Source organism: Physcomitrium patens, chromosome 5, assembly GCF_059467195.1.
Source record: "Physcomitrium patens ecotype Gransden chromosome 5, ASM5946719v1, whole genome shotgun sequence".
In the NCBI taxonomy this organism is placed as follows: Eukaryota; Viridiplantae; Streptophyta; class Bryopsida; order Funariales; family Funariaceae; genus Physcomitrium; species Physcomitrium patens.
This window is the reverse complement of record NC_143414.1, coordinates 15218061-15236870: the sequence shown is the minus strand read 5'-3', so window position 1 is coordinate 15236870 and position 18810 is coordinate 15218061. Positions and strand designations below refer to the sequence as shown.

Below are 18810 nucleotides of genomic sequence, written 5' to 3'. Positions count from 1 at the left end.
CTTGACTTTGACTCTTTGTCCTTGACCGCATCTTATGTCCATAGGATGCTTTTTCTATATGCCAAGAGTCAAGCCTTTGACCATTAGCAACTTATCTAAGGTAATATCCTTTACGAGGTAACTTATTCTACTTTAACTATTATCTATTCATCTTTATCTTTTATCTCAACAACATCTACCGAAGTCAATGAAGATCCATCATGTATTCCACGTGTCTCTTCTTGAACCATATAAGACAGTGGATATACAAGGAAGAAGACAAATGCCACCGCTTCCTATAGAAGTAGATAATAATGAAGAATTTGAGGTGGAAGAGATATTAGACTCAAGGCAGCGCCGAAATAAGCTGAAATATCTTGTTCATTGGCGCGGATATGATATTAGTGAACGCACATGGGAGCCATCCAGGAATCTAGCAAATGCATCAGCTAAAGTGAAAGTTTTTCATCAACGACATCCATCAAAACTAAGATGAAAATCTCTCTTATAAAAGAGATAAGATTGAGGCAAGATAACATTCAATTTCCTATCCTTGTTTGTAACTTCTTTGTATTTGTGACGCTAATTAGATGGAGAGCTAACAACCAGCGGATTCAACTCAAGAACCTTTGTTTGCTGACCTGCCGGACGAGACATTACGATTGTCACAACCTTCAAGACGACGCAATCGAGATGGAAATCTTCAAGAACGACATGTTCTTCCTCGAATAGATGGTGAGATATAACGCGTTTGGTATCACGATTTGGAAAGGGACTCCCGATGTTTGGTGATTTTGCTAGAGGTAGGAACAACTCTTGATGGTGTTCCAAATATTCTATTCGAAGGAAGTTACGAAGGCCTCAACAATGATCAAATAACTGGGTGGTCTTCCCGCCTTGGTATGGGACACTACCGATGGTTGAGAGGCCCTATCAATCATCTTCGAAGAGAACAGAGATCAGAGTATGTGGCAAATATAATTCGTCGCATCATAGATTTTCTCAATATATGATGACCGCTCTTCGTGGAACTCGTCTCTAGAAGGGGGGGTAATGTCACGGCTATAATCATGTAAGCTAATAATTACATATAGAAATAGGTAGAAGTAAGTAAAAGTAGATAAAAGTAAGTTAATTCTATAATATTTAATATAGAAGCTTCTTAGAAACTTCCTAGATGCTACTTTGACTTTATAGGTGTCTTTAATTGACTTTTTGGATTAGAAACGTGGTCAACAAGTTGGCCATGTGCCACACATGTTGTTAGCTTAAAGATCAAGCTAACTATGTGGCCCACACGTAGAAAAACTTGCCTTGTAAGTCAAGGCATGTGTCCTACAAAGTCAACACATATTGGAGGTCCTATAGAACGTCGCCACGTAGCCCCTAGTTAGATAGTATATATAGAGACAAGAGTGAAGGCTTCTTCACTCTTGTCAACTCTTTTCTTGCTTCTAGACCAGGTTCAAGAGTCTTTAGTTTCTTGTCTTGTGGCAATAGCCATTCCAGTTTCCTTTTAATATACCTACTTGTTTATATTTTGACTTATTATATCGAGATAGCCTTTTTGTGTATATTTTTCCTCATCGAGTCTTTGTCCTTGACATGTTGCCATTGAATCATAGTAACATTGAGGTGCACTTGTACGGTTCTCAGATCGGAATTCAAAAAGGCGATTGTCGCACTTCACAGCAAAGTCAATTGCTTGACTCAATGTTTGAGGATCAGGTAAATTGAGCATTAATTTTTTTATCTCATATTGTAATCCGTAGAAAAATTGGCTAATAAGTGTAGCATCATCCCACTTGATATCAGTTGCAAGTTGTCAAAATTGTGAAGCATATAACGTTACTGATCGATTGCCTTGTCGTAAAATACGAATCTTATTGGTTGCAACACGAATTGCATCATGTTCTCCATACATGGATCGAAACTCCACCAAAAAAGCCTATAGATTATCCAATATTGGATCTCGTCGTTCAAGAAAAGATAAAAACCATAATAGTGTCGAACCTGAAAGAAGCATACCAATGAATCTAACTTGTGATCCTGGAGTTGGATAGCTTTGGGGTTGAAGTTCAATCACAAGTTGCACTTGATTGATAAATCCTCGAAACTTGGATCTGGTGCCATCAAACTTCTTGGGTAGGGCAATTCTTGATTCTCTAATATTTGAAGGGCGTTCCACCATAGGAGAAAGGACATGGTTTGGTGCAGATGTTGAAGCAGCTCCAACCATTTCTATATCATCACTTCCTGCCAATCTTGTTGCTCCTTGTGGTGGTAAATTGAGTTGATGCATTGCAAGCATTAACTCCCTCAATTGCTCTTGCATTTGTGCCATTGCACTCTTCATTTCAAGAAGTTCTGCCATGATAACACTTAGAAGAGAGAAGATGTCTAATATCGCTCAAGACAAATAGAAGAGAGTACTTGCGGACAAAGAAAATGCTAAGGACAATATCAGTTTAGAAGAGGATAATCCGTAACTTCTAATACGCTTATATCTTATCAAGAAAAAGTGGTAATCCACTCTTAATCAAGATTAGACAAAGCTCTGATATTGTAGGTGTACTCTTGTCAATCTGTCAAGGACAAGAACTCGATGAAAAACAATTTTGACAAGTGAGCCTTCACTCAAAGAAAGGTAACAAAATATAAATAAACAAGTATGTATATTGAAAGAGAAACTGGAATGGCTATTGCCAAAAGACAAGAAAACTAGAGACCCTTGAAATTAGACTAAAAGCAAGAAAGGAGTTAACAAGAGTGAAGAAGCCTTCACTCTTGTCTCTATATATACTATCTAACTAGGGGCTACGTGGTGACATTCTATACGACCTCCAATATGTGTTGATTTTGTAGGGCACATGCCTTGACTTACAAGGCAAGTTTTTCTACGTGTGGGCCACATAGTTAGCTTGATCTTCAAGCTAACAACATGTGTGGCACATGGCCAATTTGTTGACCACGTTTCTAATCCAAAAAGTCAATTAAAGACACCGATGAAGTCAAAGCAGCATCTAGGAAGTTTCTAGGAAGCTTCCATATTAAATATTATAGAATTAACTTACTTTTACCTACTTTTACTTACTTCTACTTATTTTTATATGTAATTATTAGCTTACATGATTATGGCCGTGACATAGGGACTGTGCAGCTAGAATCATATGCAATACGTAGTAAAGGTCCTATCCTCTCCTCAAATTCTTTACCTTGTAATATCATAGATATATATTTATGACCTAATAATCACAAAGTCTTTGCCTTGTTAGATTCAGGAGCCTTAGCATGTTTTATAGATGAAGATTTTGCCAAAAATCAAAAAATACCTTTAGTGAAGAAAGTTAAATCCGTACATGCAGAAATCATAGATGGTCATTCATTATCTTCTGGAAATGTTACCCATGAAAATATTCCTTTAGATGTAGCAATTAAAGATCATAACAACGTTGTAGTATTTAATGTAATAAAATCTTCCTCTAATTTGGTTATTTTATGATTATCATGGCTAGAAAAATATAACCCTCAAATAGATTGGATTTCTCGTAGTCTTAACTTTCCTGATAGTATAATCTAAGATCACATTAGTAAAGTAGAAGTATATAAGTCCAATATGTCTAAATCTTTACTAGTAGGTACAAAAGCTTTCATGCATGCTACAAAAGAAAGATCATCTTTTATTATACATGCTACATCCATTTCTAATGGTGAAACAATGTAGAGTGGTATTTCTAACCAATATCAAGAATTCCAAGATATTTTTGAAAAGAAGAATGCAGATATTCTCTTAGAGTATCGACCTTATGATTGTTCAATTGAACTCCAAGAAGGAGCTCAACCACCATTCAAACCAATCTATAGCTTATCGTAGAATAAATTGGCTCCATTAAAGGAGTACATTGATGAGAATTTGGCAAAGAACTTTATACGCCATTCTAAATTTCCAGCCGGAGCTCCTATCTTATTTGTGAAGAAGAAAGATGGATCTCTGTAAATGTGTGTAGATTATCGAAGACTCAACAAGATCACCATCAAAAATAGGTATCCTTTGCCTTTGATTTCAAGACTTCTTGACCAATTCAATCAAACAAAGATCTATATCAAAATAGATCTATGAGGAGCATACAACTTAGTTTGTATCAAAGAAGGGGATAAATGGAAGAGTGCTTTTGAACTTGGTATGGACATTTTGAATATAATGTCATGCCTTTTGGACTCATGAATGAATTGGCTACTTTTCAACATCTTATGAATGATGTTTTTCGTGAGTTTTTAAATAATTTTGTTGTTTGCTATTTAGATGACATTCTAATCTACTCTAAGAACACGGATGAATATGAGCTTCATGTTTGTTGTGTGTTATAGAAACTTAGAGATGTAGGATTATATGCGAAGTTAGAAAAGTGTGTATTCCACACTACTCAAGTTGACTTTTTAGGATACATCATTTCCAACAAAGGCCTTATGATGGATCATAAGAAGATTCAAACTATCATAGATTGGAAGATTCTAAGAACAGTACGAGATGTGCAATGGTTTTTGGACTTTGTCAATTACTATCAAATCTTCATCAAGAATTTTTTTTCAAGTTGCAGCTCCATTTATACTTTTCACTTATAAAAAAAAACTTAAGTAGAATAAAGAAGCAGAAGCATTATTTGATGCTTTAAAAAAAGAGTTTATTTATATACTAATCTTATATTGTGTTGACTTCTTTAAGACATTTATTATGGAAATTGATGCGTCAGATTTTGCTATAGGTTCCGTATTGTCACAAATGGGAACAGATGACAAACTCCATTCAATAGCTTTCTATTCAAGGAAATTTTTAATAGCCAAGATTAATTATGAGATCCATGACAAAGAGCTCCTTGCAATCGTGGATTCATTTTAAGAATGGCATCATTATCTAAAAGGCACCTCAAGTCTAGTTACAATATATACAGACTATAAAAACCTTGAGTACTTCATGTAAGCACGTATTTTAAATCATTGTTAAGCCCGTTGGAGCATGTCTTTATCTAGATTCAATTTCAAAATCACTTATCAATTTGGAAAATAACAAGGTCTATTTGACGCTCTTTCTAGACGTTCTTATGTTACAATAAAAGAAAGAGATGCATCTTTTGAACAACAAAGATCAATTCTCTTGAAGCCCGAGCATTTTCATTTTTGAGCTATAAAATCAACATTGATTGTTGATTTAACATTTGTGAAGCAAATTCAATCAAGCATGTCCTCTGATCCTCTTCTTTAGGATATCAAGGATACTTCTTCTAAGTCCCATGATACTTCCAAGTTTGAATTCAAGAATAATCTATTATATTTTGAAGGACGCCTATATGTTCCAGAAGGTAAAGCTTGATTACGTGTTTTTCAAGCTCGTCATGACTTTCTAGCAACAAGACATTTTTGGTACAATAAAACTTTTGAACTAATATCTAGGGATTTTTGGTGGCCGCAAATGTAGAACGTAGTCAAAGATTTTGTACAAACTTGTGATGTTTGCTCAAGATCAAAAACTCCTCGTCATCGACCTTACGAACTTCTTCAGCCATTATCCATTCCAGAACAACTATGGTCTTCTATTTCTATTGATTTCATCATGGATCTTCTACTCTCAGGTTCTTATAAATTTATATTCATGATAGTAGATCGTTTTACCAAGATGGCACATTTTGTACCCTGTACAAAATCTATGACAAGTGAAGAAACAACTAAGCTTTTCATTGACAATATCTATCGCTATCATGGATTACCGAAGGATATTATATCAGATAGGGAGACTCAATTTGTATCAAGATTTTAGAGAATCCTATTAAAGATTCTAAAGGTGGATATAAAGCTTTTTTCAGCTTTTTATCCTCAAACCAATGGACAAAAGGAAAGGATAAATCAAGTTTTGGAGCAGTATTTGAGATGTACCATCAACTGTCATCAAGTTGATTGGACAACTTTTTTATCATTGGTGGAGTTTGCATATAATAATTTGGTACATTCTTCCATTCAAAAAACATATTTCTTTGTCAATTACGATTATCATCCATGTCTTGATACTTTTGACTTTTCAAAAGTTGATAATCGTATGGCGAAAGATTTAACAAATCGCTTGTCAAAGCTACATACAACAATGAAGATACAATTAAAGAAAGCTCAAGAACGACAAAAGATCAACACGAGTGCCTATTGTAAGGAGTAACCACAATATAATATGGGTGACAAGGTATAGTTACTTCGTCGTAATATCAAGAGTACTTATCCTTGTGATAAATTAGATTATTGTAGGTTGAAACCTTTTCCTATTTGTAAATAAATCAATCCTATTGCCTATCGATTATATCTACCAGAGTCTATGAACATCCACCATGTATTTCACAAGTCTCTTCTGGAGCCATATAAGCTAGTGAATATCTTGGAAAGAAGATAAATGCAACATCCTCCTATAGAAGTGGATAATAACCAAGAATTTGAGGTAGAAGAAGTCTTAGACTCAAGGTGGCACAAAATAGGTTAGAATATCTTATTCATTGGCACGGATATGATATTAGTGAATGCATATAAAAGCTATCAAAGAATCTTACAAATGCAATAAAGAAAGTTGAAGTCTTTCATCAACAACATCCATCAAAACCAAGATGAAGAATAGAAAACCTTTGCTATAAAAGAAACAAGATCAAAAGAAAATAACATTCTACCTTCTATCTTTCATTGTAGCTTTTGTGTATTTGTAATGAGATGGAGTACCAACAACCAACAGATTCAACTCAAAAGCTTTTATTTGTGGACTTACTAGATGAAACATTGCGATTGTCACAACCTTCAAGATGACGGAATCGAGATGAAGATCCTCAAGTGTAACATATCCTTCCTCGAATAGATGGTGAGATACAACGTTTTTGGTATCACGATCTTGGAAGAGACTCCCGAGGTTTAGTGATTTTATTAGAGGTAGGAACAATTCCTAATGGTGTTCCAAATGTTTTATTTGAAGAAAGTTACAAAGGCCTCAACAATGACCAAATAATAGGGTGGTCTTCTTGCCTTGATATGGGACACTATAGATGGTTGAGAGGACCTATCAACTATCTTCGAAAAGAAAAAAGATCAAAGTATGTAGCAAATATAATTTGCCGCATCTTCAACTTCCTCAACATATGAAGACCGCTCTTTGTGGAACTCGTCCCTAGAAGAGGGGGTAATGTCACGGATATATACATTTACTTCAATAGTTACTTATATCATTAAGTAAAAGTTAATAAATATAAAATAATCTCATAAAGTTTTTAAATAAGCTTCCTAGAAGCTTCATAGATGTGGTTTTGATTTTAGATGTGTTTGTAGGTTAGAAACTTGGCCAAAAAGCTAACCATGTATTGGTAGCTTGTAGAGCAAGCCAACTATGTGGTGTATATATAGATAACTTGCCTTGCAAGATAAGATATGTGACTAGCAAAGTCAACACATGTTAGAGGTCTTATAGGACATTGCCACGTAGCTCTTAGTTAGATAGTATATATGGAGGCAAGAGTAAAGCCTTCTTCACTCTTCTCAACACCTTTCTACTCTTAGTCTTGTTTCAAGACTTTCTAATCTTCTTGATTTTGGCAATAGCCATTCTAGTTAATATTACACCACCTTTTGGGTGACTTTCTACTTCTCTTCAGTGATAGAAGAGTGTATTGAGGATTCTCTTTCTTCAAGATTCATGTCCTTGATACAAACATGTTGTAATCTACAACTACATCATATCTTTCAAAATACCAATATTAATGTCTTTACTAGCATTATAATTTACTAACAAGTTTAATAAGATAGGTTGGTTCCTAAGCAATAATTGTTATCAATTTTTTATGTCTTTAAAATTTAAAACATGTTTTCATATCTAAATAAAATTCATAACATCTCCATTATTTTTTAATCATTATAGACTCCTTCATTAAACTAAAAATTGATTATTAGTTTTGAAAAAAGTCCAAAGATTGTACTTTTTTCTTCTTAAAAGAATTTTAAATTATGTCATAATTTCTTTCTAAAGACAACTTTATTTGTATAAATAATTCTCAATTTTTTATTTTACTTTGAAGAAAGTGAAAGCACAAAATATTAAGAGATTATTGATAGTTTGATATGTTATAGGCATCCACAGTCTAAACTTCCATCTTTGCTTCAACATAAAAATATCTTTTGATAGGAAATTAGGTAAAAATCTTAATATAAGAAAAATTTGAAGTTGACATATTGATTGTTGTAGTAGATTAACAAAGATTGAAAAAATCACAAAACCTTGATATAATAGAATTTTGTCAAGTAGAAGATAATTACTTATATTAAGACAACAAAGTTAGAATCGCCTTAAATTGTGAAATCAAATCTATTCTACATGAATGTGGAAATAATTTTATTTGCCCTTACCAAAACTTTTCAACTCCATGTCGCTGTCTCTTCTCTTGTTAGAATCACATTCATTTGTTCAAAATCTTAAAAATACAAACAAACAATATCTATTTTTATCAAATCCAAATTCATTTCTATGTTATAGGAAGAATCAACACTTAAATTAATAAATTCTTACTTGACTTTTTAATTAATTTACAAAATTTTATTACTTTTTATTGATTATTCAATATATATATATATATATATATATATATATATATTAATTTATAATCCTAGAATAACCTTTGTTTCATCAAATATTATCAACTATAAAAATATTAGTTGAAGAATATTGATTTCATAAGATATAGCTAAATAAATATATATATATATATATATATATATATATATATATGTATAGATATATATATATATATATATGTATAGATATATATATATATATATATATATAATATTATATCAATGTAATCTAGCAAATAAGTAGAAATCAAGTTGGTGAAAGTTGAAAATATATTATATATGAATAAATGTTCTTAATGTTATTCAAGACATGATAGATTCATTGTTATTATGTAGTTTTTTATTTTCATTTGAATAGAATTGTTATCATTATTGATATATCATTTTTTTTCTATATTATAATTTTTAATATGAGAGTGATTATATATTACACATTGAAATAGAAGAAATCAAATAATGTGCTTAAAGTATTGAGAGAATTAAAACCAAATCAGTTCAAATCAAATTCATACCTTTAATGTAATATATTCATCATTTACTTTTTTTTTTTTTTTTAGTAAGTTTTTTTTTTTTTTTTTTAAGAATAAAAAACATAAAAATAAAATTTTTCATTGGATCACTACAAAACTATAGTTGTAATAAAACTTGACATGATGGTTAAATCTTGTAAAACTGTCCAATAAAACTCTTATAAAAAATTATGTATGTATGTGTGTTTTTATTTTCTTTTATTTTATTTATTTTCAACGAATATCTATGCAATTGATCACCAATGATAAAATCAACATAACAATCTTTGATCAATATTCATAAGCATATATGAGCTAATAAATATAATAGACTTTTGCTGTGTGAATCACTGCAATTTAATAATATTTGTACCAAGAAACTATATGTAGAAATACTACTGACATGAGTTTTTACGGTTTTTGAAACATTTGATGACATACATTTATTAATATTTTTTGATGCAGCATTAAGCATGAACTTACAAACATAACACCCAATTCAGAAAGTAATGTAGTTGATTGCCAATTTTTTAAAACTACTTGTAAATTTTGAATATAGTATTTTGGTTCAAATCTATATAATGTACGTATTTTTGTTTGTTTATTTTTTTGGACTCTATAATTCAAAATTTTAGGGTGGTTTAATTATAGCAATTACAATTACAAACTTTGATTTTTAATATTGTATAGAATTTATAAATTTATGATTATGCTTATATATTTTTAAAAACATTGATTATGCATCCATCTATCAAATGCATTAATTCTAATTTTAATTCGCTCATTTTTATAAAATAAAAATTTAAAAAGGAATTAAAATTAATTTTCTTTAAATTCATATTAAAAAATATACACATTTTATTTTCATTTTCATTTTTTTATTTTACTACATTATTTTAGTTTTTTCACTTTACAACATCTATTGACTTAATGAATATAATAATAAAATCAAAACTTATTCCTATCATAAAACCAACTAATCTAATATTAACATGTTTGAGTACCTTAAAATATGTACAATTGAATTGATCCTTTAAATTTTGTTTTATGTATTTATTTTGTTTGAAGCTTACATAAACATTATCAATTCTTATAATAATTCAATTAAGATTTTTTTAATATTATTATAGTATTTGAAACAAACTAACACAATTTCAAGTTTAAAATAGTAGTACTTTACAATGATTTTAAAAAAGATAAAATCATATATTATTTTTATTTTTATTTTTTAAATTTTGGTCCTTCAAGTAGAAGATTACTTATTTTTTTACCTTTTTCAAATATGCATGAAATTTTATACTATATATATATATATATATATATATAAGTAAATAAGAAATTGCTAATGTCACCACAATTTGCCACCCACTCAACATGTTTCTTTAGTTTTTTTTTTTTTTTCAGTAAAAAAATTCTATTAATATTTTTCATACATATTTTTCCTTTTTTTAAACACTATACCAAATATGTATTTTTTATATATTTAATTTTAATAAAAATAATTCAACTTTTAATAAGAATGAGTTTTAGTGACAAAAGCAAAAATTGTGATGGCCATTAGCAACACTAACTATATATGTATATATATATATAGATATATATGGGTGATTTAGATTGTAACCAGTCTCAACATATCAGGAAGCAAGTAAATCTTCACACAAAAACAATCATCACCACACAATAACTAAAACAAGACAAACAAAACAAAGTTGCAATGGATTTGGTTTTCTAGCAACACGTTCTTACTGAATTTATACAACCCTAAAGAATTGAATTGAACTGAATCAAGTCAAGCATTCCTCTTGCATCTGCCATAAAGTAACCTCAACACCAACAACAATAGCAATTACACAAAACTATCTACACTGACCTGTTTTGTGCACTCACACTCAAGCTTTCTCATCACATCTTCTTCCACGACCTCTACTTTGGCATGCTTTGCCAAGCAAATACCTTCACATCGGCAGCAGCAGCAGCAGCAACTGCGTGTGTGTTGTGTGTGTGGATCTGCCTCGTGGTTGATTCAATTTTGCAAGTTCTGAAGCATCCGAACAGGAATGCAAGATGGGATTGTGGCCTGTGGGTTGCGTTGCAGCGGGCTGTTGTTACTCATCCTTGCTCGTACAAGCGCATCTAGTTTTCCTAGATGGGTCGTTGTCGGATCCTTGTGCGGTGTGTGTATCTTCGTGGCTTCATCCAAGATGGGACATTGCCAGATCGAGCCGCGGAAAATTTCTCCCTGCTACGTGCTTTCATGTTAGCAGCTCCACTTGCAACATGTCGCATCGTTCGGTCTTTCCCTATCTCTCTATTTCTGTCTTTTTTGTCGATCGTGGTCTGTAGAAGTGTGGCGACAAGCAACAACGTAGATCGCAAGTGCACACGTCAATGCTTTACCAACACGTGACGCAAGAGCTACATAAAAAATAGTATAGATGAGTGAGTGAGTGAGTAAATGAAGTCTTGACACCATTAACGTTGATAATGCTTGGCTTTGAGAGTACAGTGTCGCAAAAGGAAAAAACTGGGACATTGCTTGGCTCCTGCGGAAGTTGTCGTTGCTAATATTAATGTGCGGCGAAGTTAAAAGAGGTTAAAATTGGCATGGAATTATTTCTCTGCATATTCACTCTCAGTTTACGCCAGATTCTCCGCAAGAATTGAGAAAGGAGGGGAATAAAAAAATCTCGAAGGGAGCAGAAAGGTTTGAACGACGAGGCGAGGCGAGATCCAGATACGCTTCCGAGGCAAGCGAGTGTGATCTGGCGCCGAGAGGGAGAAAGTGCGTGAATGGACACACCCTCGCAAGCATCTGCGACGCCCCACGTGGATCCAAGGCGGGGCCGTTGAACCAGCCATGGAGAACGTGTGATCGGCTGATTTGTCGGGACATAATCTCCTCCTCAGGTGGCATTCCGCATTGCTTGTCAGAAGACCAAGATGTCGATGCTGGTTTCCGCCAACCCGCACCAGGCACTTGATTGACAGCTAATCCTATTCGGCCCGCATTTAATTGCCCAAACTAGTCCACTAAGGAGCCTGCCCTATGGATTTGTGCGACAACTCCGAATTGTTAATTAAACCGTTTGAAGTCTGTTTGACGAGGACGCAATAGATCCGGAGGCCTGCGAATGGGCGTGGCACTCGTGGAAAGGCTCCGAAGTGAGGCTATTGGAAGCTTCATCCGGTCATGTAGCAACTTCCGATGCACTGGTGGATGTTGTTAGAGTGGCACTGTAACGGCTCATGATTTCGTGGGCTTTGATTCTTGAGGAAAAGAAAAAGAAAGACAAAAAGTACACCCTTCGTCTTGCGTTTCTCAAATGCAGACCCACCTCGGTGCTCTGCTAATTATTATCTATTTGTAGATGTGAACTTATAAGCTTGGATTAGTTTCCAGCACCAAAAAGGGCTAGTTCCAAAATGCCCATCTCACGCATCTTACGCATCGTACTTGTTTGGTAAATGCTGTTACAGAACAATCTTCAAAAACCAACGAAGGGTCTTGTGGAGGACATCATACTCTTTGTGACAAAATTGGTTGCGGCATCAAAAGACCGGTAACTTTTTTTTTTTTCTTTTTCTTTTTCTTTTTAGCACCTCGTGATTCGTAGGCATGCTCTTTATGAAAGAATGAACGATATCACATTCCTGCCTAGGATCACATGACTTGGTTACTAGACACTTTTGAATCTGCACTTTCCTTCGCCGATCCTCGTCTCGTCACATCCTCAACGTGGTAACTTCACGAATCACGCCATTGTTCACAAGAAAAGTCCGTCACAATTCACCGCTATTAACCATTGTTTGAGCTATAAATCAAATACCATTGTGTTTAAACTTGATTTGAATCTGATTTAAAGCTGGGGGTTGTTGTTCAAGGGCGACTTCCTTCGATGCATACTCACAAATATGCCACATAATTCAGGTCAAGTCTTCTTTTTGGTTTATTTTCTTTCTCTCTTTCTTCACTTATTGTTTTAGTGCCCGTCTATTCTCGAAGAAGAAGAAGCATGACCTGTTTGTTCTTATGCTCTTAACTTTCTCTGACTTGATATATATATTTAAGAGAAATACATGCAGAATTGTTGAGAGCATACTACAATTGTATCGTACAATAGGCTCACCAGTTATTCTACTATGAAGACAAAATAAAATATCTAAATATACAAACCACCTAAAAAAACATAAACTAATTGACTGTAGTGATTTTCAGAAGAAATGGTCTGACATACTCGTTGTTTTTTTCTCATGAAAGATGTAAATGGCTATTCAAGAGAATTATTCTACTTCCGTGCTTTCCTCTGAATGTTGAATCTGTGTGCGCGTCATAATTTCCTTCCCACACTCCGATGTTCTCGAAATCAACGAGGGACACACACACTTTTACTCCGGCATGGGACGTGAGAAAAGCCTGGGTGTCCTTGGAACTGGTAAGAATTTACCTTTTTGTCTTTCATCCTTTGAATGCACACAACTCATGGGATCCTCTCCTTTTCCTCCCTTATTTTTTTTGCTTTTCTTTGATATCTTTTAGGTTGCAAGTTGGTTTTTCTTGTGTGCTGTAGGTGTGCGGCGAATGGTACGAAGTGCAAGCTGGTCGAAATTGTGTGCAAACCACGTTGGTCGATGACAGAATCGTGTAAAAGAGATGATCTACGAAATGAGTTACCGCACTGTCCTTGACTATGTCATTCTTCAGGCGGCGGTCCCTTCAAATCGACAGCTACAAGGCACCAAATGCAGTACCAGTTACGCCGGAGACGGAAAGTACCTCGCCCACTGATCAACCCGATCGTCGTGTCCCTGTTCCTGAGTTACTACCTGGTAAACTCTTTCCAATTCTTAGACCCACAGCCATTCGATTAGGCTTCGTCTCGTTCTTCCTGGCTGCTGCCATCGATTTGTTGCGGGAGGAGGAGGAAGAGAAGGAGGGTTTTGTTCTTTTTGGTTGCTTTTGTTTTTGTGCACCTGCAAACCCCACCGTCGCGAGAGCCTGTGAACTCAAAGGTTGCATTGGGAGTGTGCTCAAGCGCGGCGTTAATAGTCGTGGTGGCGAACGACATCCCAATAATCAGGTAAAAGCTCTGACTTCGCACGGAAATGAAGATTCTTCGACCTATCGATGAGAAAGTTTCACTCGATCCTGAGGCCTGGTGACTTTTCGATCGATACTTTGGTGAGGGGCCGTGGCACCGTGCAGCGATCCGCCTGCAGTTGTGCAGTCTAGGTGTCCAGAGTTTGTTGGCTATTCCTGACACGTTTGCCATTACTCCTCGGAGGTTGATCGAAGTCGATTCATCGCGGTACAGCGAGTCGTGGAAGAGCATGAGTGACCATGGTGAGGTGGATCGGAGACGAAGTTACTGCAGTAGTTGTAATTAAGGGGGTGGGGGCGACCGAAGCGGTGATTGATGAAGCGTGCGTGAGGAAAGTGTCGTGGGGCTGACGAAGGTGATAATCGTGCATAGCTGGTGCTGTTGGTTGATGAGGTGGTTTAGGTTGATGAGGATCGTCGGTTACAAGTGCATGCAGGTGACCAAAGAGCGTGTGTAAGCGTGTGCGCGGGTGCGTGATGTGCAGAACAATCAGCTAGTTCTAACGCACTGTTACTCTTGCGCTCCGTTTCGATCATGTCAGGTTTGTCACAGATCAGGGCGCTGCGTTGAATTAGTGCTCTGTATTAAGGAGGGGGGCGCTGGAGAAGAGAGGGCGATCGTCTGCAGCCGCATCCTAACTTTGACCTATTTTGAAATCGCGGTCTTTAGATGTTTTTTTTTTATTTTTTTTATTTTTTTATTTGTGATCCTCGAGGTTGAGAATTCGTGATTAAGGATCACATTGCCTGACGCTTGCACGGTCATATTTCTGTGCAATCTGTCTGTTGCTGTTAGGTTCTCTAGCGATTGTAGTGTGGGATTGAGGGTGTCGTTTGAGAGATATGGAAGTGCTATTGGTGAGGGCAGCTGTACCATTTCCTTGCCCTCGAAGATCGCAGAAATCTGCCGAAGCGCCGGAGCCCCAGAAAGTCCGTCAGTCCAAGTTTCTCACGAAAGACAGATCTACGGAGAACCCCACTAAGCCGTCAGTGGCGGCGGCCGCAAGCAACTCTTCTATGGATCCCCAGATTGCCCCCTCTGCTTCTGTAGCACCGCATCCAGCGTTTCCACTCAGGTTTCCGTGGTTTAAGGGAGGCAAGAAGGGTGTTGCCAGTGATGGAACTACCATGGCCGCTGCTGCCGCAGCTGCTTGCGGGGATGTTGCGTCTATAGCATTGTCTGCAGCCCATGATGGCACGACATCGGAATTGGACGCCGAGGAGAAGCGCACCGTGCACGAGGTTTTGTCGACTTTGCAATCGCCCGCCACGGAACTCACTGCGCTGGAGGTGGGCGGCATTAAGAGCTTAAGTCCCGATGAAGCCGTTGTGGACGAGACTTCGGGGTCGATTGGGAGTGACGAGCTCTCAAAAGCTGAAGCCCAGATTGCGAGGAGCTGGTTACACAACTTTATGAGGGTCAAGTTGTGGAACAATAGGCAGTCCAAGACGACCACGAAAGCACCGCGGAAGCAGAGTCAGAACGGGGTCGATCAACCCTGTACCGATGTTTCGGAAGCAGAGAGTTCAGAGAGCCCTGAGAGCGTGGATTCTTGTGATCCAGTGCTTGAAGGTGGCGTCGAAGCTGCATTAGGTTGTGCCTGCGATGAGTGTTCGGTTGATACGGATAGTGAGAGGATACCTTCTGGTGTAGATGAAGTCCAGGAGATCGATCACATCAAAATCGTGCATAATCAAGAGTCGTTTTCAAAATTTTTGCAGCCTGTCTCTGTGGGAGAGCTCAAGGCTCTTGCGCATCTGTCCTTTCTTGCTAACTTAGCCTACGCGATTCCATCTATCAAGGTATAAGGCTTCTTGCAATTCTTTCATTCGTTAAGTATCCCATATTGTTGTAAGGTAAAATTGTTTTCACAGATTGATCAAGCACGAACGACTGTTTCAAGTAGATACCATTTATGTTGTCGTCTGTATGCTTTTTCAAATTGTGCTTGGGTCTGGTCAAAGACACACTTCTGGGATTTCGTTGAGAGGTGGAATATTAAATTGGGTTTCTTTGATCCTTTTATTCCTTCTGAACAGCCGAGTGATCTATTAAGGCTCCACGGTTTGCGTTTCATCACTTCGTCGGTACATTTAAAAGCCGCTGAAGAGAAGGCAGCCCTGGAGAAGGCAGCAAGAGAAAAGGCAGCACAAGAAGAAGCAGCTGCGAAGGAAATTGCAAGACTTGAAGAGCTGGAGCAATCGTCGCCATCTCCTGAAGCTATAAGCGCTAGACCAGTCAACGTCCCTAAGCATTCGAGAGTATTTTCTCTTTTTAGAAATACAACTGTGCATGAATCAGAACCGCTGCCGAGTAGTCTACCGCTGATGGACGAGCTCTGTGTAGAGTGTCAATCGAAGTTAGTATCACCTGTTGACACAAAAGTGTCTGCCAATACATCAGACTCTCCTGTAGCGCCGGAAAGTCATGAGGACATCGTTTCAAGTATATCGGCTGAAGCACAACCCTTGCATAGCTGCCCTTGTGACTGGTTCATCTGCGAAGAAGAACTTTCCAAAACACTCAACCTTTCCATTAAGGTATGTAGAATCACTACAATTTTGTCTCGCAGATGGCACCCAATCTATAAGATTTCCTTGCGCCGATCCTACTCGAAGTGAATTTTTTTGCTGAAAGAAAACGTTGGATACAGGGGTCTGATTCAGTGGCATCATGGCAAGCCAATCTACTGTTTGAGCCGACACGGTTTGAGGACCCAAAGCTTGGGGTGATGGTACATCGTGGAATCTACGAAGCAGCACAAGCATTGTACAAGGAGGTGTTACCTTGTGTACTTGAGCACTTGCAGAAGTATGGGAGCGAAGCAAAGTTCCGTTTTACTGGCCATTCATTAGGGGGTAGCTTAGCGGTTCTTCTCTCTCTTATGCTCCGAGTTCGCGACACTGCACCATTGGATTCCTTGTTACCTGTTTATACATTTGGATCACCGTTTGTGTTATGTGGAGGGGACCATTTGTTGCAGCAGCTGGGCTTGCCTAAGGACCATGTACAGATGGTGGTAATGCACAGAGATATCGTCCCCCGAAGCTTCAGTTGCGAATATCCCGAACATGTCGCGGAGGTTCTGAAGCGCGTTAATGGAACTTTCCGTAATTATTCTTGCTTAAAAAAACAGGTGCTCATCCTTCACAACTTTCTCCCATCCTAACTTTCTTTGCAGAAGTTGTATAACACTCATTAGGTGAGCATATTCAGTGCTGAATTTTGACGTGCCCAAATTTTCCATCTCTGCAGAGATTGTTGTATACTCCAATGGGAGCTATGCGCGTAGTTCAGCCACCTCCAACTCAAGCGCCGGGACACCCGTTTCTGCCACCCGGCAGCGGGATCTACGACATCTTGCACCCAAGCTCCTCCAAAGCAGATGAATCTGGGAATTCGCCACAGGAATCCATGGAACTTCGATCTGCGCAGAGGGCATTCCTTAACAATCCCCATCCTTTGCAGATTCTGAGGGATCGATCATCTTATGGATCCGGGGGCAGTATTTCCCGCGACCACGACCCCCGCAACTACGACAAAGCTGTGAACTACCTGCTGCGACAGGAGCTTAGGAAATTGAGGAAAAGCTACAAGACTGAGAAGCGTGTGCAGATATGGTGGCCGTCTCTTGCATCAGAGATTGGTGTGGAGTTGATCAAAGGCGTGCTCACCTCAAAGATTGCAGATTCAGAGCATAGTGCAAATAGTGGCTCAATTGGGGCTGCAACCTCGGGGTTGGGAGCTAACCATCAGGAGCTGCGGGGATGTGGAAGTTTGGTAAAAAGTGTTCGGAGCGTTCCCTCGGCTAGGAAGACATCATCAGGATCCGCATTGGACCGGTTGAGTAGATACAGCAGGTTGATTGCTTCCAAGCATGTCCACATTGGCATGCTGCTGCTTGTATCGGCTCGTGTTCTGTTAATGCATGGCCTTGCCATTTTCGTTGCGTGACTTCCAGTGTCCTTTGAGAGATGTCTTACCTTTGCAGCAAAGTTTGTCTCAAATTCTCCGACTTGTTTGCCATGTAGTGGGTTTGAATTGTGTAGAAGTTTCATATCCATGTGCATTATCCCACTTCTGAACACAGCACATGCTCTTCGCAAATGAAATATCTAAACAATCAAATTAGGAACTTTATTCCTGTCACGCATTCCCATTTGCAGGAACTGTCTGCCTGTTCCATCCCCGTTTAGCTGTCAGTCACACTCTATCATGCGCTCGAAGTCCTAAATGCGAGGCAGTTTCCCTCTCCACTGCCGACAAATCCTCGAATCCACTGACCCAGAAGCTGAAATGGGACAAGTATCTGGATCAGTGTGTTTTCCACGGCATGGGGAATGCGGACTGTATCACATTCTCCATCATTACGTGATCATTCAGGATTGGTACCAGCTTGTGTTGTGTAGTTGTCATGCCCTCAGTCTCACAGAGCTTTCTCTAATCTCCCAAATGACTGCCTTTGTGCCCTCCTCTTTGGATTTGCCCATCAGCCACTGCTAGAAATGCTAGGTCCCCGCTTATATATATATATATATAGATGTTCATTTCTTTGTTTTGTATTGAATGAAAAAATCATAGCG

General features: G+C 37.4%; 2 protein-coding genes across 2 annotated transcripts; both read left to right on the top strand.

Annotated features, from left to right (window-relative positions):
* The first annotated feature begins 13432 nt into the window (after positions 1–13432).
* LOC141045432 (uncharacterized) lies at positions 13433–14416 on the top strand. The gene is made up of 2 exons (XM_073534344.2): positions 13433–13561; positions 13697–14416. Exon 2 carries the CDS (start codon positions 13817–13819, stop codon positions 14255–14257), a length of 441 nt encoding a protein of 146 aa, XP_073390445.2. The 5' UTR covers positions 13433–13561; positions 13697–13816; the 3' UTR covers positions 14258–14416.
* LOC112282703 (phospholipase A1 PLIP2, chloroplastic) lies at positions 14067–18182 on the top strand. Its single transcript, XM_024520681.3, has 5 exons — positions 14067–14206; positions 14769–16029; positions 16267–16767; positions 16881–17363; positions 17483–18182. The coding sequence occupies exons 2-5, from the start codon at positions 15070–15072 to the stop codon at positions 18179–18181; spliced, it is 2643 nt and encodes an 880-aa protein (XP_024376449.1). The 5' UTR covers positions 14067–14206; positions 14769–15069; the 3' UTR covers position 18182.
* Positions 18183–18810: the final 628 nt, after the last annotated feature.

Excerpts from the sequence above, each read along its gene's own strand:
- LOC141045432 (XM_073534344.2), top strand. The coding sequence starts at position 13,817 with ATGTCATTCTTCAGGCGGCGGTCCCTTCAAATCGACAGCTACAAGGCA.
- LOC112282703 (XM_024520681.3), top strand. The coding sequence starts at position 15,070 with ATGGAAGTGCTATTGGTGAGGGCAGCTGTACCATTTCCTTGCCCTCGA. Across the intron at positions 16,030-16,266 it reads ACGCGATTCCATCTATCAAG|CCGAGTGATCTATTAAGGCT; the intron begins GTATAAGGCTTC and ends CCTTCTGAACAG. Across the intron at positions 16,768-16,880 it reads CACTCAACCTTTCCATTAAG|GGGTCTGATTCAGTGGCATC; the intron begins GTATGTAGAATC and ends CGTTGGATACAG.